General features: G+C 58.5%; 2 protein-coding genes across 33 annotated transcripts in view; one reads left to right on the top strand and one right to left on the bottom strand.

Annotated features, from left to right (window-relative positions):
* Positions 1-5,183, bottom strand: part of LOC141145706 (uncharacterized) — a 28,208-nt gene extending 23,025 nt beyond the window's left edge. For 27 of the 32 annotated variants that reach the window (XR_012244604.1, XR_012244607.1, XR_012244596.1 and 24 more), the window contains exon 1: positions 5,013-5,182. Coding sequence is in view for 1 of the 32 variants with exons in the window: in XM_073632583.1 (XP_073488684.1) it covers positions 5,013-5,018 (6 nt within the window). In the remaining 31 variants the exon portion in view is untranslated. Of the gene's footprint in view, positions 1-5,012 lie in introns of all 32 variants that reach the window. The other 5 variants (XR_012244615.1, XR_012244602.1, XR_012244614.1 and 2 more) reach the window with 1 other exon arrangement.
* The window catches only part of LOC141145703 (uncharacterized), a 353,511-nt gene that overhangs the window by 82,531 nt on the left and 248,068 nt on the right, over positions 1-22,912 (top strand). The window lies entirely within an intron of this gene.

The raw sequence follows: 22,912 nt of genomic DNA, 5'->3' as shown, positions 1-22,912 counted from the left end.
GGGTCCTATCATAGAGAAGATGTGGAGGACATTCTTATCCCTGGGGTCCTATCATAGAGAAGGTGTGGGGACATTCCTATCCCTGGGGTCCTATCATAGAGAAGATGCGGGGGACATTCCTATCCCTGGGGTCCTATCATAGAGAAGATGTGGGGGGGACATTCCTATCCCTGGGATCCTATCATAGAGAAGATGTGGGGACATTCCTATCCCTGGAGTCCTATCATAGAGAAGATGTGGGGACATTCCTATCCCTGGGGTCCTATCATAGAGAAGATGTGGGGGGACATTCCTAGACCTGGGGTCCTATCATAGAGAAGATGTGGGAGGGACATTCCTATCCCTGGGGTCCTATCATAGAGAAGATGTGGGGACATTCCTATCCCTGGGGTCCTATCATAGAGAAGATGTGGGGGGGACATTCCTATCCCTGGGGTCCTATCATAGAGAAGATGTGGGGGGGACATTCCTATCCCTGGGGTCCTATCATAGAGAAGATGTGGGAGGGACATTCCTATCCCTGGGGTCCTATCATAGAGAAGATGTGGGGACATTCCTATCCCTGGGGTCCTATCATAGAGAAGATGTGGGGGGGGACATTCCTATCCCTGGGGTCCTATCATAGAGAAGATGTGGGGGACATTCCTATCCCTGGGGTCCTATCATAGAGAAGATGTGGGGACATTCCTATCCCTGAGGTCCTATCATAGAGAAGATGCGGGGGGACATTCCTATCCCTGGGGTCCTATCATAGAGAAGATGTGGGGGACATTCCTATCTCTGGGGTCCTATCATAAAGAAGATGTGGGGGACATTCCTATCCCTGGGGTCCTATCATAGAGAAGATGTGGGGGACATTCCTATCCCTGGAGTCCTATCATAGAGAAGATGTGGGGAACATTCCTATCCCTGGGGTCCTATCATAGAGAAGATGTGGGGGACATTCCTATCCCTGGGGTCCTATCATAGAGAAGATGTGGAGGACATTCCTATCCTTGGGGTCCTATCATAGAGAAGATGTGGAGGACATTCCTATCCCTGGGGTCCTATCATAGAGAAGATGTGGAGGACATTCTTATCCCTGGGGTCCTATCATAGAGAAGATGTGGGAGGGACATTCCTATCCCTGGGGTCCTATCATAGAGAAGATGTGGGGACATTCCTATCCCTGGGGTCCTATCATAGAGAAGATGTGGGGGGGACATTCCTATCCCTGGGGTCCTATCATAGAGAAGATGTGGGGGGGACATTCCTATCCCTGGGGTCCTATCATAGAGAAGATGTGGGGGGACATTCCTATCCCTGGGGTCCTATCATAGAGAAGATGTGGGGGGGACATTCCTATCCCTGGGGTCCTATCATAGAGAAGATGTGGGGGGACATTCCTATCCCTGGGGTCCTATCATAGAGAAGATGTGGGGACATTCCTATCCCTGGGGTCCTATCATAGAGAAGATGTGGGGGGACATTCCTATCCCTGGGGTCCTATCATAGAGAAGATGTGGGGGGGACATTCCTATCCCTGGGGTCCTATCATAGAGAAGATGTGGGGGACATTCCTATTCCTGGGGTCCTATCATAGAGAAGATGTGGGGGACATTCCTATCCCTGGGGTCCTATCATAGAGAAGATGTGGGGGACATTCCTATCCCTGGAGTCCTATCATAGAGAAGATGTGGGGGACATTCCTATTCCTGGGGTCCTATCATAGAGAAGATGTGGAGGACATTCTTATCCCTGGGGTCCTATCATAGAGAAGATGTGGGGGACATTCTTATCCCTGGGGTCCTATCATAGAGAAGATGTGGAGGACATTCCTATCTCTGGGGTCCTATCATAGAGAAGATGTGGGAGCATTCCGATCTCTGGGGTCCTATCATAGAGAAGATGTGGAGGACATTCCTATCCCTGGGGTCCTATCATAGAGAAGATGTGGGGGGGACATTCCTATCCCTGGGATCCTATCATAGAGAAGATGTGGGGGACATTCCTATCCCTGGGGTCCTATCATAGAGAAGATGTGGAGGACATTCCTATCCTGGGGTCCTATCATAGAGAAGATGTGGGGGGGACATTCCTATCCCTGGGGTCCTATCATAGAGAAGATGTGGAGGACATTCTTATCCCTGGGGTCCTATCATAGAGAAGATGTGGAGGACATTCCTATCCCTGGGGTCCTATCATAGAGAAGATGTGGGGGACATTCCTATCCCTGGGGTCCTATCATAGAGAAGATGTGGAGGACATTCTTATCCCTGGGGTCCTATCATAGAGAAGATGTGGGGACATTCCTATCCCTGGGGTCCTATCATAGAGAAGATGTGGGGGGGGACATTCCTATCCCTGGGATCCTATCATAGAGAAGATGTGGGGACATTCCTATCCCTGGGGTCCTATCATAGAGAAGATGTGGGGACATTCCTATCCCTGGGGTCCTATCATAGAGAAGATGTGGGAGGGACATTCCTATCCCTGGGGTCCTATCATAGAGAAGATGTGGGGACATTCCTATCCCTGGGGTCCTATCATAGAGAAGATGTGGGGACATTCCTATCCCTGGGGTCCTATCATAGAGAAGATGTGGGGGGACATTCCTATCCCTGGGGTCCTATCATAGAGAAGATGTGGGGACATTCCTATCCCTGGGGTCCTATCATAGAGAAGATGTGGGGGGGGGGGACATTCCTATCCCTGGGGTCCTATCATAGAGAAGATGTGGGGGGGACATTCCTATCCCTGGGGTCCTATCATAGAGAAGATGTGGGGGGACATTCCTATCCCTGGGGTCCTATCATAGAGAAGATGTGGGGGGGACATTCCTATCCCTGGGGTCCTATCATAGAGAAGATGTGGGGGGACATTCCTATCCCTGGGGTACTATCATAGAGAAGATGTGGAGGACATTCCTATCCTGGGGTCCTATCATAGAGAAGATGTGGAGGACATTCTTATCCCTGGGGTCCTATCATAGAGAAGATGTGGAGGACATTCCTATCCCTGGGATCCTATCATAGAGAAGATGTGGAGGACATTCCTATCCCTGGGGTCCTATCATAGAGAAGATGTGGGGGGACATTCTTATCCCTGGGGTCCTATCATAGAGAAGATGTGGAGGACATTCCTATCCCTGGGGTCCTATCATAGAGAAGATGTGGAGGACATTCCTATCCCTGGGGTCCTATCATAGAGAAGATGTGGAGGACATTCTTATCCCTGGGGTCCTATCATAGAGAAGATGTGGAGGACATTCTTATCCCTGGGGTCCTATCATAGAGAAGATGTGGAGGACATTCCTATCGCTGGGGTCCTATCATAGAGTAGATGTGGGGGGGACATTCCTATCCCTGGGATCCTATCATAGAGAAGATGCGGGGGACATTCCTATCCCTGGGGTCCTATCATAGAGAAGATGTGGGGGGGGACATTCCTATCCCTGGGATCCTATCATAGAGAAGATGCGGGGGACATTCCTATCCCTGGGGTCCTATCATAGAGAAGATGTGGAGGACATTCCTATCCCTGGGGTCCTATCATAGAGAAGATGTGGGGGACATTCCTATCCCTGGGGTCCTATCATAGAGAAGATGTGGGGGGGACATTCTTATCCCTGGGGTCCTATCATAGAGAAGATGTGGGAGGACATTCCTATCCCTGGGGTCCTATCATAGAGAAGATGTGGAGGACATTCTTATCCCTGGGGTCCTATCAGAGAGAAGATGTGGGGGACATTCCTATCCCTGGGGTCCTATCATAGAGAAGATGTGGAGGACATTCTTATCCCTGGGGTCCTATCAGAGAGAAGATGTGGGGGACATTCCTATCCCTGGGGTCCTATCATAGGGAAGATGTGGGGGACATTCCTATCCCTGGGGTCCTATCATAGAGAAGATGTGGGGGACATTCCTATCCCTGGGGTCCTATCATAGAGAAGATGTGGGGGGGACATTCTTATCCCTGGGGTCCTATCATAGAGAAGATGTGGGAGGACATTCCTATCCCTGGGGTCCTATCATAGAGAAGATGTGGAGGACATTCTTATCCCTGGGGTCCTATCAGAGAGAAGATGTGGGGGACATTCCTATCCCTGGGGTCCTATCATACAGAAGATGTGGAGGACATTCTTATCCCTGGGGTCCTATCAGAGAGAAGATGTGGGGGACATTCCTATCCCTGGGGTCCTATCATAGGGAAGATGTGGGGGACATTCCTATCCCTGGGGTCCTATCATAGAGAAGATGTGGGGGACATTCCTATTCCTGGGGTCCTATCATAGAGAAGATGTGGGGGGACATTCCTATCCCTGGGGTCCTATCATAGAGAAGATGTGGGGACATTCCTATCCCTGGGGTCCTATCATAGAGAAGATGTGGGGACATTCCTATTCCTGGGGTCCTATCATAGAGAAGATGTGGGGGGGGACATTCCTATTCCTGGGGTCCTATCATAGAGAAGATGTGGGGGACATTCCTATTCCTGGGGTCCTATCATAGAGAAGATGTGGAGGACATTCCTATCCCTGGGGTCCTATCATAGAGAAGATGTGGGGGACATTCCTATCCCTGGGGTCCTATCATAGAGAAGATGTGGAGGACATTCCTATCCCTGGGGTCCTATCATAGAGAAGATGTGGGGGACATTCCTATCCCTGGGGTCCTATCATAGAGAAGATGTGGGGGGGGACATTCCTATCCCTGGGGTCCTATCATAGAGAAGATGTGGGGGGGGACATTCCTATCTCTGGGGTCCTATCATAGAGAAGATGTGGGGGGACATTCCTATCCCTGGGGTCCTATCATAGAGAAGATGTGGAGGACATTCCTATCCCTGGGATCCTATCATAGAGAAGAAGATGTGGAGGACATTCCTATCCCTGGGGTCCTATCATAGAGAAGATGTGGGGGGGGACATTCCTATCCCTGGGGTCCTATCATAGAGAAGATGTGGGCGGGGTGTCATGTTTATCCTCGGTATTCCCCTCCCCTCTGTATACCGTGGCTCCTCCCCTCTCTTACCTCCATGACCGGAGAGGTCTCTCCTGTGGGCGGGGTTTCCTCTCTTCCGCAATCTGACAGAACGGAGCGCCGGAGAATTCTGGGAGACGGTTGGAGGTGCTAAGCAGCTGCAAGCCCGCCCACTGTCCTGCCTAGCACGTGCCGCTCTGTTACTTATTGCAGTGATTGTACACGCCCCCTCTCGCTCTATTACCGCGGACACGCCCCTATCGGCTATAGAGACACGCCCCCACCATCATTCTGTATACAGCGCCGGGGGGCGGAGCTATGTTGGAGTTTTCTTGATTGGTTCATGAGAAATGACCTCCTCTGACATCACACCTTCCCATCCCCCTCTTATAGATCAGAGATCCTGGACTTTGTGTATCCCCTCCCCCAAAACTCACCATCCCCCACCACCCCCCCCACCATGACCATCCCCCACCATGACCACCCCCCCCCCCACCATGACCATCCCCCACCATGACCATCCCCCCACCATGACCATCCCCCACCATGACCATCCCCCACCATGACCATCTCCCACCATGACCATCTCCCCACCATGACCATCTCCCACCATGACCATCCCCCACCATGACCATCCCCCACCATGACCACCCCCCCCCCCCACCATGACCATCCCCCACCATGACCATCCCCCCACCATGACCATCCTCCACCATGACCATCCCCCACCATGACCATCTCCCACCATGACCATCCCCCCACCATTACCATCCCCCCCACCATGACCATCTCCCCACCATGACCATCCCCCCACCATGACCATCTCCCCACCATGACCATCCTCCACCATGACCATCCCCCACCATGACCATCCCCCACCATGACCATCTCCCACCATGACCATCCCCCCACCATTACCATCCCCCCCACCATGACCATCTCCCCACCATGACCATCTCCCACCATGACCATCCCCCCACCATGACCATCCCCCCCACCATGACCATCCCCCCCACCATGACCATCCCCCACCATGACCATCCCCTACCATGACCATCCCCCCACCATGACCATCCCCCACCAAGACCATCTCCCCACCATGACCATCCCCCCACCATGACCATCCCCCACCATGACCATCTCCCACCATGACCATCCCCCCACCATGACCATCCCCCCCACCATGACCATCCCCCCCACCATGACCATCCCCCACCATGACCATCCCCCCACCATGACCATCCCCCACCATGACCATCCCCCACCATGACCATCCCCCACCAAGACCATCTCCCCACCATGACCATCCCCCCCACCATGACCATCCCCCCACCATGACCATCCCCCCCACCATGACCATCCCCCCACCATGACCATCCCCCACCATGACCATCTCCCACCATGACCATCCCCCCCCCCACCATGACCATCCCCCACCATGACCATCCCCCACCATGACCATCCCCCCCCCACCATGACCATCCCCCACCATGACCATCTCCCACCATGACCATCTCCCCCACCATGACCTTCCCCCACCATGACCATCCCCCACCATGACCATCCCCCACCATGACCATCTCCCACCATGACCATCTCCCACCATGACCATCCCCCACCATGACCATCTCCCACCATGACCATCCCCCACCATGACCACCCCCCCCCCCACCATGACCATCCCCCACCATGACCATCCCCCACCATGACCATCCCCCACCATGACCATCTCCCACCATGACCATCTCCCACCATGACCATCTCCCACCATGACCATCCCCCACCATGACCATCCCCCACCATGACCATCCCCCACCATGACCATCTCCCACCATGACCATCTCCCACCATGACCATCCCCCACCATGACCTTCCCCCACCATGACCATCTCCCACCATGACCATCCCCCACCATGACCATCCCCCACCATGACCATCTCCCACCATGACCTTCCCCCACCATGACCATCCCCCACCATGACCATCCCCCACCATGACCATCTCCCACCATGACCATCTCCCACCATGACCATCTCCCACCATGACCATCCCCCACCATGACCATCTCCCACCATGACCTTCCCCCACCATGACCATCTCCCACCATGACCATCCCCCACCATGACCATCCCCCACCATGACCACCCCCCACCATGACCATCTCCCCACCATGACCACCCCCCACCATGACCATCCCCCCACCATGACCATCCCCCCACCATGACCATCTCCCCACCATGACCACCCCCCACCATGACCATCCCCCACCATGACCATCCCCCACCATGACCATCCCCCCCACCATGGCCATCCCCCACCATGACCATCTCCCCACCATGACCATCCCCCACCATGACCATCCCCCACCATGACTATTCCCCACCATGACCATCTCCCCACCATGACCATCTCCCCACCATGACCATCTCCCACCATGACCATCCCCCACCATGGCCATCCCCCACCATGACCATCCCCCACCATGACCATCCCCCACCATGACTATTCCCCACCATGACCATCTCCCCACCATGACCATCCCCCCACCATGACCATCCCCCCCACCATGACCATCCCCCACCATGACCATCCCCCACCATGACTATCCCCCACCATGACCATCTCCCCACCATGACCATCTCCCCACCATGACCATCCCCCCACCATGACCATCCCCCCACCATGACCATCCCCCCCACCATGACCATCCCCCACCATGACCATCCCCCCACCATGACCATCCCCCCCACCATGACCATCCCCCCACCATGACCATCCCCCACCATGACCATCCCCCACCATGACCATCTCCCCACCATGACCATCCCCCCACCATGACCATCCCCCCACCATGACCATCCCCCACCATGACCACCCCCCCACCATGACCATCTCCCACCATGACCATCTCCCACCATGACCATCTCCCCACCATGACCATCTCCCACCATGACCATCCCCCCACCATGACCACCCCCCCACCATGACCACCCCCCCACCATGACCATCTCCCACCATGACCATCTCCCACCATGACCATCTCCCCACCATGACCATCCCCCACCATGACCACCCCCCCACCATGGCCATCCCCCACCATGACCATCTCCCCACCATGACCATCCCCCACCATGACCATCCCCCACCATGACCATCCCCCCCACCATGACCATCCCCCACCATGACCATCCCCCACCATGACCATCCCCCCACCATGACCATCCCCCCCACCATGACCATCCCCCACCATGACCACCCCCCACCATGACCATCTCCCCACCATGACCATCCCCCCACCATGACCAGCCCCCCCACCATGACCATCCCCCACCATGACCATCCCCCCACCATGACCATCCCCCCCACCATGACCATCCCCCCACCATGACCATCCCCCACCATGACCATCCCCCACCATGACCATCTCCCCACCATGACCATCCCCCCACCATGACCATCCCCCCACCATGACCATCCCCCACCATGACCACCCCCCCACCATGACCATCTCCCACCATGACCATCTCCCACCATGACCATCTCCCCACCATGACCATCTCCCACCATGACCATCCCCCCACCATGACCACCCCCCCACCATGACCACCCCCCCACCATGACCATCTCCCACCATGACCATCTCCCACCATGACCATCTCCCCACCATGACCATCCCCCACCATGACCACCCCCCCACCATGGCCATCCCCCACCATGACCATCTCCCCACCATGACCATCCCCCACCATGACCATCCCCCACCATGACCATCCCCCCCACCATGACCATCCCCCACCATGACCATCCCCCACCATGACCATCCCCCCACCATGACCATCCCCCCCACCATGACCATCCCCCACCATGACCACCCCCCACCATGACCATCTCCCCACCATGACCATCCCCCCACCATGACCAGCCCCCCCACCATGACCATCCCCCACCATGACCACCCCCCACCATGACCATCTCCCCACCTTGACCATCCCCCACCATTACCACCCCCCCACCATGACCATCCCCCCCCACCATGACCATCCCCCACCATGACCATCTCCCCACCTTGACCATCTCCCCACCATGACCATCTCCCACCATGACCATCCCCCACCATGACCCCCCCCCCCACCTTGACCATCTCCCCACCATGACCATCCCCCCCACCATGACCATCCCCCACCATGACCATCTCCCCACCTTGACCATCTCCCCACCATGACCATCCCCCACCATGACCATCTCCCACCATGACCATCCCCCACCATGACCCCCCCCACCATGACCATCCCCCACCATGACCATCCCCCACCATGACCATCTCCCACCATGACCATCCCCCACCATGACCATCCCCCACCATGACCATCCCCCATCATGACCATCCCCCCCACCATGACCATCTCCCCACCTTGACCATCCCCCACCATTACCACCCCCCCCACCATGACCATCCCCCCCCACCATGACCATCCCCCACCATGACCATCTCCCCACCTTGACCATCTCCCCACCATGACCATCTCCCACCATGACCATCCCCCACCATGACCCCCCCCCCCCACCATGACCATCCACCACCATGACCATCTCCCCACCTTGACCATCTCCCCACCATGACCATCCCCCACCATGACCATCTCCCACCATGACCATCCCCCACCATGACCCCCCCCCCACCATGACCATCCCTCACCTTGACCATCCCCCACCATGACCATCCCCCACCATGACCATCTCCCACCATGACCATCCCCCACCATGACCATCCCCCACCATGACCATCCCCCACCATGACCATCCCCCCACCATGACCATCCCCCCCACCATGACCATCCCCCACCATGACCACCCCCCACCATGACCATCTCCCCACCTTGACCACCCCCCCACCATGACCATCCCCCCACCATGACCATCTCCCACCATGACCATCTCCCCACCATGACCATCCCCCACCATGACCATCCCCCACCATGACCATCCCCCCCACCATGACCATCCCCCCCACCATGACCATCCCCCACCATGACCATCCCCCCCACCATGACCATCCCCCACCATGACCATCCCCCACCATGACCATCCCCCACCATGACCATCTCCCCACCATGACCATCCCCCCACCATGACCGTCCCCCCCACCATGACCATCCCCCACCATGACCACCCCCCACCATGACCATCTCCCCACCATGACCATCCCCCCACCATGACCATCCCCCCCACCATGACCATCCCCCACCATGACCACCCCCCACCATGACCATCTCCCCACCTTGACCATCCCCCACCATTACCACCCCCCCACCATTACCACCCCCCCACCATGACCATCCCCCCCCACCATGACCATCCCCCACCATGACCATCTCCCACCATGACCATCCCCCACCATGACCCCCCCCCCCACCATGACCATCCACCACCATGACCATCTCCCCACCTTGACCATCTCCCCACCATGACCATCTCCCCACCATGACCATCTCCCACCATGACCCCCACCCACCATGACCATCCCTCACCTTGACCATCCCCCACCATGACCATCCCCCCACCATAACCATCCCCCACCATGACCATCCCCCCACCATGACCATCTCCCCACCTTGAACATCCCCCACCATGACCATCCCCCACCATGACCATCCCCCACCATGACCCCCCCCCACCATGACCATCCCCCACCTTGACCATCCCCCACCATGACCATCTCCCAACCATGACCATCTCCCACCATGACCATCCCCCACCATGACCCCCCCCCACCATGACCATCCACCACCATGACCATCTCCCCACCTTGACCATCTCCCCACCATGACCATCCCCCACCATGACCATCTCCCACCATGACCATCCCCCACCATGACCCCCCCCCCACCATGACCATCCCTCACCTTGACCATCCCCCACCATGACCATCCCCCACCATGACCATCTCCCACCATGACCATCCCCCACCATGACCATCCCCCACCATGACCATCCCCCACCATGACCATCCCCCCACCATGACCATCCCCCCCACCATGACCATCCCCCACCATGACCACCCCCCACCATGACCATCTCCCCACCTTGACCACCCCCCCACCATGACCATCCCCCACCATGACCATCTCCCCACCATGACCATCCCCCACCATGACCATCCCTCACCTTGACCATCCCCCACCATGACCATCCCCCACCATGACCATCTCCCACCATGACCATCTCCCCACCATGACCATCCCCCACCATGACCATCCCCCACCATGACCATCCCCCCCACCATGACCATCCCCCACCATGACCATCCCCCACCATGACCATCCCCCCCACCATGACCATCCCCCACCATGACCATCCCCCACCATGACCATCCCCCACCATGACCATCTCCCCACCATGACTATCCCCCCACCATGACCGTCCCCCCCACCATGACCATCCCCCACCATGACCACCCCCCACCATGACCATCTCCCCACCATGACCATCCCCCCACCATGACCATCCCCCCCACCATGACCATCCCCCACCATGACCACCCCCCACCATGACCATCTCCCCACCTTGACCATCCCCCACCATTACCACCCCCCCACCATTACCACCCCCCCACCATGACCATCCCCCCCCACCATGACCATCCCCCACCATGACCATCTCCCCACCTTGACCATCTCCCCACCATGACCATCTCCCACCATGACCATCCCCCACCATGACCCCCCCCCCCACCATGACCATCCACCACCATGACCATCTCCCCACCTTGACCATCTCCCCACCATGACCATCCCCCACCATGACCATCTCCCACCATGACCATCCCCCACCATGACCCCCCCCCACCATGACCATCCCTCACCTTGACCATCCCCCACCATGACCATCCCCCCACCATGACCATCTCCCCACCTTGAACATCCCCCACCATGACCATCCCCCACCATGACCATCCCCCACCATGACCCCCCCCCCACCATGACCATCCCCAACCTTGACCATCCCCCACCATGACCATCTCCCCACCATGACCATCTCCCACCATGACCATCCCCCACCATGACCATCCCCCACCATGAACATCTCCCCACCAAAACCATCTCCCACCATGACCATCCCCCCACCATGACCATCCCCCACCATGACCATCCCCCACCATGACCATCCCCCACCATGTCCATCCCCCACCATGACCATCCCCCCCACCATGACCATCCCCCACCATGACCATCCCCCCCACCATGACCATCCCCCCCACCATGACCATCCCCCACCATGACCATCCCCCACCATGACCATCTCCCCACCATGACCATCTCCCACCATGACCATCCCCCACCATGACCATCCCCCACCATGACCATCCCCCCCACCATGACCATCCCCCCCACCATGACCATCCCCCCCACCATCACCATCCCCCACCATGACCATCCCCCCCACCATGACCATCCCCCCACCATGACCATCCCCCACCATGACCACCCCCCACCATGACCATCCCCCACCATTACCACCCCCACCACCATGACCATCCCCCCCACCTTGACCATCCCCCCACCATGGCCATCCCCCACCATGACCATCCCCCACCTTGACCATCCCCCACCATTACCACCCCCCCACCATTACCATCCCCCCCCACCATGACCACCTCCCACCATGACCATCCCCCCACCATGACCATCTCCCCACCATGACCATCCCCCACCATGACCATCTCCCCACCATGACCATCCCCACCACCATAACCATCCCCCCACCATGTCCATCTCCCCACCTTGACCATCCCCCACCATGACCATCCCCCCACCATGACCATCTCCCCACCTTGACCATCCCCCACCATGACCATCCCCCACCATGACCCCCCCCCACCATGACCATCCCCCACCTTGACCATCCCCCACCATGACCATCCCCCACCATGACCATCCCCCACCATGACCATCTCCCCACCATGACCATCTCCCCACCATGACCATCCCCCCACCATGACCATCCCCCACCATGACCATCCCCACCACCATAACCATCCCCCACCATGAACATCCCCCCACCATGACCATCCCCCACCATGACCATCCCCCACCATGACCATCCCCCACCATGACCATCCCCCACCATGACCATCTCCCACCATGACCATCCCCCCCACCATGACCATCCCCCACCATGACCATCCCCCACCATGACCATCTCCCCACCATGACCATCTCCCACCATGACCATCCCCCACCATGACCATCCCCCACCATGACCATCCCCCCCACCATGACCATCCCCCACCATGACCATCCCCCCACCATGACCATCCCCCCACCATGACCATCCCCCCACCATGACCATCCCCCACCAACCATCCCCCACCATGACCACCCCCACCATGACCATCCCCCACCTTGACCATCCCCCCACCTTGACCATCCCCCACCATGACCATTCCCCACCATGACCATCTCCCCACCATGACCATCTCCCCACCATGACCATCCCCCCACCATGACCATCCCCCACCATAACCATCCCCCACCATGACCATCCCCCACCATGAACATCTCCCCACCAAGACCATCCCCACCACCATAACCATCCCCCACCATGACCATCCCCCACCATGACCATCCCCCACCATGACCATCTCCCACCATGACCATCCCCCCCACCATGACCATCCCCCACCATGACCATCCCCCACCATGACCATCTCCCCACCATGACCATCTCCCACCATGACCATCCCCCACCATGACCATCCCCCACCATGACCATCCCCCCCACCATGACCATCCCCCCCACCATCACCATCCCCCACCATGACCATCCCCCCACCATGACCATCCCCCACCATGACCACCCCCCACCATGACCATCTCCCCACCTTGACCATCCCCCACCATTACCCCCCCCCCCACCATGACCACCCCCCCCCACCTTGACCATCCCCCCACCATGGCCATCCCCCACCATGACCATCCCCCACCTTGACCATCCCCCACCATTACCACCCCCCCACCATGACCATCCCCCCCACCATGACCACCCCCCACCATGACCATCTCCCCACCATGACCATCCCCCACCATGACCACCTCCCACCATGACCATCCCCCCACCATGACCATCCCCCACCATGACCATCTCCCCACCTTGACCATCTCCCACCATGACCATCCCTCACCTTGACCATCCCCCACCATGACCATCCCCCCACCATAACCATCCCCCACCATGACCATCCCCCCACCATGACCATCCCCCCACCATAACCATCCCCCACCATGACCATCCCCCCACCATGACCATCCCCCCACCATGACCATCCCCCACCAACCATCCCCCACCATGACTACCCCCCCCCACCATGACCATCCCCCACCTTGACCATCCCCCCACCTTGACCATCCCCCACCATGACCATCCCCCACCATGACCATCTCCCCACCATGACCACCCCCCCACCATGACCATCCCACCACCATGACCATCCCCCACCATGACCATCCCCACCACCATAACCATCCCCCACCATGACCATCCCCCACCATGAACATCTCCCCACCAAGACCATCTCCCACCATGACCATCCCCCCATCATGACCATCCCCCACCATGACCATCCCCCACCATGACCATCTCCCCACCAAGACCATCCCCCACCATGACCACCCCCCCACCATGACCATCCCCCCACCATGACCATCCCCCACCATGACCATCCCCCCACCATGACCATCCCCCCACCATGACCATCCCCCACCATGACCATCTCCCACCATGACCACCCCCCCACCATGAACATCCCCCCACCATGACCATCCCTCCCCACCATGACCATCTCCCCACCATGACCATCCCCCCCACCATGACCATCCCCCCCCATCATGACCATCTCCCCACCATGACCACCCCCCCACCATGACCATCCCCCACCATGACCCCACCATGACCATCTCACCCCACCGTGACCATCCCCCCACCATGACCATCTCCCACCATGACCATCCCCCCACCATGACCATCTCCCACCATGACCATCTCCCCACCATGACCATCCCCCACCATGACCATCCCCCCACCATGACCATCTCCCCACCATGACCATCTCCCCACCATGACCATCCCCCACCATGACCATCTCCCACCATGACCACCCCCCCACCATGACCATCCCCCACCATGACCATCTCCCCACCATGACCATCCCCCACCATGACCATCGCCCCCACCATGACCATCTCCCACCATGACCACCGCCCCCCCACCATGACCATCCCCCACCATGACCATCTCCCACCATGACCATCCTCCACCATGACCATCCCCCACCATGACCATCTCCCCACCATGACCATCTCCCACCATGACCATCCCCCCCACCATGGCCATCCCCCACCATGACCATCCCCCACCATGGCCATCCCCCACCATGACCATCCCCCACCATGACCATCTCCCCACCTTGACCATCCCCCACCATGACCATCCCCCACCATGACCACCCCCCCACCATGACCATCCCCCACCTTGACCATCCCCCACCATGACCATCCCCCCACCATGACCATCCCCCCACCATGACCAACCCCCACCATGATCATCTCCCCACCATGACCATCTCCCCACCATGACCATCCCCCCCACCATGACCATCTCCTACCATGACCACCGCCCCCCCACCATGACCATCCCCCACCATGACCATCCCCCACCATGACCATCCCCCACCATGACCCCCCCCCCACCATGACCATCCCCCACCATGACCCCCCCACCATGACCATCCCCCACCATGACCATCCCCCACCATGACCATCTCCCCACCTTGACCATCCCCCACCATGACCATCCCCCACCATGACTACCCCCCCACCATGACCATCCCCCACCTTGACCATCCCCCACCATGACCATCCCCCCACCATTACCAACCCCCACCATGACCATCTCCCCACCATGACCATCCCCCCCACCATGACCATCTCCCACCATGACCACCGCCCCCCCACCATGACCATCCCCCACCATGACCATCTCCCACCATGACCACCGCCCCCCCCACCATGACCATCCCCCACCATGACCCCCCCCACCATGACCATCCCCCACCATGACCATCTCCCACCATGACCATCCCCCCACCATGACCATCCCCTCACCATGACCATCTCCCACCATGACCACCGCCCACCACCATGACCATCCCCCACCATGACCATCTCCCACCATGACCATCCTCCACCATGACCATCCCCCACCATGACCATCTCCCCACCTTGACCATCCTCCACCATGACCATCCCCCACCATGACCACCCCCCCACCATGACAATCCCCCACCTTGACCATCCCCCACCATGACCATCCCCCCACCATGACCAACCCCCCCACCATGACCATCTCCCACCATGACCACCGCCCCCCCACCATGACCATCCCCCACCATGACCATCCCCCACCATGACCATCTCCCCACCTTGACCATTCCCCACCATGACCATCCCCCACCATGACCACCCCCCCACCATGACCATCCCCCACCTTGACCATCCCCCACCATGACCATCCCCCCACCATGACCATCTCCCCACCATGACCATCTCCCCACCATGACCATCCCCCCACCATGACCATCCCCCCACCATGACCATCTCCCACCATGACCCTCCCCACCATGACCATCCCCCCACCATGATCCCCCCCACCATGACCATCCCCGTCCATGACCATCCCCTCACCATGACCATCCCCCCACCATGACCCCCCCCCACCATGACCATCTCCCACCATGACCATCCCCCCACCATGACCATCCCCCCACCATGACCCCCCACCCCACCATGACCATCTCCCACTATGACCCCCCCACCATGACCATCTCCCCACCATGACCATCCCCCCACCATGACCATCTCCCACCATGACCCGCCCCACCATGACCATCCCCCACCATGACCATCTCCCCACCTTGACCATCCCCCCACCATGACCATCCCCCCACCATGACCATCCCCCACCATGACCATCCCCCCCACCATGACCATCCCCCACCATGACCACCCCCCACCATGAATATCTCCCCACCAAGACCATCCCCCACCATGACCATCCCCCACCATGACCATCTCCCCACCAAGACCATCCCCCACCATGACCATCCCCCACCATGACCATCCCCCCACCATGACCATCCCCCACCATGACCATCCCCCACCATGACCATCCCCCACCATGACCATCTCCCCACCATGACCACCCCCCCACCATGAACATCCCCCCACCATGACCATCCCTCCCCACCATGACCATCTCCCACCATGACCATCTCCCCACCATGACCATCTCCCCACCATGACCATCCCCCCCCCACCATGACCATCCCCCACCGTGACCATCTCCCCACCATGACCACCCCCCCCACCATGACCATCCCCCACCAGGACCATCTCACCCCACCGTGACCATACCCCACCAAGACCATCCCCCACCATGACCATCTCCCACCATGACCATCCCCCACCATGACCATCTCCCACCATGACCCCCCCCCCACCATGACCATCCCCCACCATGACCATCTCCCACGATGACCATCTCCCCACCATGACCATCTCCCCACCATGACCATCCCCCACCATGACCATCCCCCCACCATGACCATCTCCCACCATGACCACCGCCCCCCCACCATGACCATCCCCCACCATGACCATCTCCCACCATGACCATCCTCCACCATGACCATCCTCCACCATGACCATCCCCCACCATGACCATCTCCCCACCATGACCATCTCCCACCATGACCATCCCCCCCACCATGACCATCCCCCACCATGACCATCCCCCACCATGACCATCCCCCACCATGACCATCTCCCCACCTTGACCATCCCCCACCATGACCATCCCCCACCATGACCACCCCCCCACCATGACCATCCCCCACCTTGACCATCCCCCACCATGACCATCCCCCACCATGACCATCCCCCACTATGACCATCTCCCCACCATGACCATCTCCCCACCATGACCATCCCCCCACCATGACCATCTCCCCACCATGACCATCTCCCCACCATGACCATCCCCCCACCATGACCATCTCCCACCATGACCCCCCCCACCATGACTATCCCCCACCATGACCATCCCCCCACCATGACCCCCCCCACCATGACCATCTCCCCACCATGACCCCCCCCACCATGACCATCCCCCACCATGACCATCCCCCCACCATGACCATCCCCCCCACCATGACCATCTCCCACCATGACCATCCCCCACCATGACCATCTCCCCACCATGACCATCCCTCCACCATGACCATCTCCCCACCTTGACCATCTCCCACCATGACCACCGCCCCCCACCATGACCATCTCCCACCATGACCATCCCCCCACCATGACCATCTCCCCACCTTGACCATCTCCCCACCTTGACCATCCCCCACCATGACCATCTCCCCACCATGACCATCTCCCCACCATGACCATCCCCCCCACCATGACCATCCCCCACCATGACCATCCCCCCACCATGACCATCCCCCCCCCCATGACCATCCCCCCCACCATGACCATCCCCCACCATGAACATCTCCCCACCATGAACATCTCCCCACCAAGACCATCCCCCACCATGACCATCCCCCACCATGACCATCTACCCACCAAGACCACCCCCACCATGACCATCCCCCACCATGACCATCCCCCACTATGACCATCTCACCCCACCATGACCATCTCCCACCATGACCATCCCCCACCATGACCGTCTCCCACCATTACCCCCCCACCATGACCATCCCCCACCATGACCATCTCCCACCATGACCTTCCCCCACCATGACCATCCCCCCCACCATGACCATCCCCCACCATGACCATCCCCCCCCACCATGACCATCTCCCACCATGACCACCGCCCCCCCACCATGACCATCCCCCACCATGACCTTCCCCCACCATGACCATCCCCCCCACCATGACCATCCCCCACCATGACCATCCCCCCCACCATGACCATCTCCCACCATGACCACCGCCCCCCCACCATGACCATCCCCCACCATGACCATCTCCCCACCTTGACCATCCCCCACCATGACCATCCCCCACCATGACCACCCCCCCACCATGACCATCCCCCACCTTGACCATCCCCCACCATGACCATCCCCCCACCATGACATTCCCCACCATGACCATCTCCCCACCTTGACCATCTCCCCACCTTGACCATCCCCCACAATGACCATCCCCCACCATGACCACCCCCCCACCATGACCATCCCCCACCTTGACCATCCCCCACCATGACCATCCCCCCACCATGACCATCCTCCACCATGACCATCTCCCCACCTTGACCATCTCCCCACCATGACCATCTCCCCACCATGACCATCCCCCACCATGACCATCCCCCACCATGACCATCTCCCACCATGACCATCCCCCCCACCATGACCATCCCCCACCATGACCATCCCCCACCATGACCATCTCCCCACCATGACCATCCCCCACCATGACCATCCCCCACCATGACCATCTCCCACCATGACCATCTCCCACCATGACCATCCCCCCACCATGACCATCCCCCCACCATGACCACCCCCCCCACCATGACCATCCCCCACCATGAACATCTCCCCACCATGACCATCCCCCACCATGACCATCTCCCACCATGACCATCCCCCCACCATGACCATCCCCCACCATGACCATCCCCCACCATGACCATCCCCCCACCATGACCACCCCCCCCCCCCACCATGACCATCCCCCACCATGAACATCTCCCCACCAAGACCATCCCCCACCATGACCATCCCCCACCATGACCATCCCCTACCATGACCATCCCCCCACCATGACCACCCCCCCCACCATGACAATCCCCCACCATGACCATCTCCCACCATGACCATCCCCCCACCATGACCATTCCCCACCATGACCATCCCCCACCATGACCATCTCCCCACCATGAACATCTCCCCACCAAGACCATCCCCCACCATGACCATCCCCCACCATGACCATCCCCCACCATGAACATCTCCCCACCAAGACCATCCCCCACCAAGACCATCCCCCACCATGACCATCCCCCACCATGACCATCCCCCACCATGACCATCTCCCCACCATGACCATCTCCCCACCATGACCATCTCCCCACCATAACCATCCCCCCCACCATGAACATCCCCCCCACCATGACCATCTCCCCACCATGACCATCCCCCACCATGACCATCCCCCACCATGAACATCCCCCCCACCATGACCATCCCCCACTATGACCATCTCACCCCACCGTGACCATACCCCACCATAACCATCCCCCACCATGACCATCCCCCACCATGACCATCCCCCACCATGACCATCTCCCACCATGACCCCCCCCACCATGACCATCCCCCACCATGACCATCCCCCCACCATGACCATCCCCCACCATGACCATCTCCCCACCTTGACCATCCCCCACCATTACCACCCCCCCACCATGACCACCCCCCCACCTTGACCATCTCCCCACCTTGACCATCCCCCACCATGACCATCTCCCCACCATGACCATCTCCCCACCATGACCATCCCCCCCACCATGACCATCCCCCACCATGACCATCCCCCCACCATGACCATCCCCCCCCCCATGACCATCCCCCCCACCATGACCATCCCCCACCATGAACATCTCCCCACCATGAACATCTCCCCACCAAGACCATCCCCCACCATGACCATCCCCCACCATGACCATCTACCCACCAAGACCACCCCCACCATGACCATCCCCCACCATGACCATCCCCCACCATGACCATCTCCCCACCATGACCATCTCCCACCATGACCATCCCCCCACCAACCATCCCCCACCATAACCATCTCCCCACCATGACCATCCCCCACCATGGCCATCCCCCACCATGACCATCCCCCCACCATGACCATCTCCCCACCATGACCATCCCCCACCATGACCATCCCCCCCACCATGACCATCTCCCCACCATGACCATCCCCCACCATGACCATCCCCTCCACCATGACCATCCCCCCATAACCATCCTCCCACCATAACCATCCCCCACCATGACCATCCCCCCACCATGACCATCTCCCCACCATGACCATCCCCCACCATGACCATCCCCTCCACCATGACCATCCCCCCATAACCATCCTCCCACCATAACCATCCCCCACTATGACCATCTCCCCACCGTGACCATCCCCCACCATGACCATCCCCCCACCATGACCATCCCCCCACCATGACCATCCCCCCACCATGAACATCCCCCCACCATGACCATCCCCCCACCATGAACATCCCCCCCACCATGACCATCCCCCCCACCATGACCATCCCCCCCACCATGACCACCCCCCACCATGACCATCTCCCCACCATGACCACCCCCCACCATGACCATCCCCCACCATGACCATCCCCCACCATGACCATCCCCCACCATGACCATCCCCCACCATGACCATCCCCCATGACCATCTGTGTATGGAATGATGAGATGGATGTGTGTTGCGTGAATGTTCCGTGTATGGAATGATGAGATGGATGTGTGTTGGGTGAATGTTCCGTGTATGGAATGATGAGATGGATGTGTGTTGGGTGAATGTTCCATATATGGAATGATGAGATGGATTTGTGTTGAGTGAATGTTCCGTGTATGGAATGATAGGATCGATGTGTGTTGGGTGAATGTTCTGTGTATGGAATGATAGGATGGATGTGTGTTGGGTGAATGTTCCGTGTATGGAATGATGAGATGGATGTGTGTTGAGTGAATGTTCCGTGTATGGAATGATAGGATGGATGTGTGTTGGGTGAATGTTCTGTGTATGGAATGATAGGATGGATGTGTGTTGAGTGAATGTTCCGTGTATGGAATGATGAGATGGATGTGTGTTGGACGAATGTTCCGTGTATGGAATGATGAGATGGATGCCTGTTGAGTGAATGTTCCGTGTATGGAATGATGAGATGGATGTGTGTTGAGTGAATGTTCCGTGTATGGAATGATGAGATGGATGTGTGTTGAGTGAATGTTCCGTGTATGGAATGATGAGATGGATGTGTGTTGGGTGAATGTTCCGTGTATGGAATGATGAGATGGATGTGTGTTGAGTGAATGTTCCGTGTATGGAATGATAGGATGGATGTGTGTTGGGTGAATGTTCCGTGTATGGAATGATGAGATGGATGTGTGTTGGGTGAATGTTCCGTGTATGGAATGATGAGATGGATGTGTGTTGAGTGAATGTTCCGTGTATGGAATGATGAGATGGATGTGTGTTGGGTGAATGTTCCGTGTATGGAATGATGAGATGGATGTGTGTTGGGTGAATGTTCAGTGTATGGAATGATGAGATGGATGTGTGTTGGGTGAATGTTCCGTGTATGGAATGATGAGATGGATGTGTGTTGGGTGAATGTTCTGTGTATGGAATGATGAGATGGATGTGTGTTGAGTGAATGTTCCGTGTATGGAATGATGAGATGGATGTGTGTTGAGTGAATTTTCCGTGTATGGAATGATGAGATGGATGTGTGTTGGGTGAATGTTCCGTGTATGGAATGATGAGATGGATGTGTGTTGGGTGAATGTTCTGTGTATGGAATGATGAGATGGATGTGTGTTGAGTGAATGTTCCGTGTGTGAAATGATAGGATGGATGTGTGTTGGGTGAATGTTCCGTGTATGGAATGATGAGATGGATGTGTTGGGTGAATGTTCCGTGTATGGAATGATGAGATGGATGTGTGTTGAGTGAATGTTCCGTGTATGGAATGATGAGATGGATGTGTGTTGGGTGAATGTTCCGTGTATGGAATGATGAGATGGATGTGTGTTGGGTGAATGTTCCATGTATGGAATGATGAGA

This window comes from Aquarana catesbeiana, linkage group LG05, assembly GCF_042186555.1.
Source record: "Aquarana catesbeiana isolate 2022-GZ linkage group LG05, ASM4218655v1, whole genome shotgun sequence".
NCBI classification, from domain to species: domain Eukaryota; kingdom Metazoa; phylum Chordata; class Amphibia; order Anura; family Ranidae; genus Aquarana; species Aquarana catesbeiana.
The sequence above is the reverse complement of the archived record's forward strand: the minus strand, read 5'-3'. Positions and strand labels throughout refer to the sequence as shown.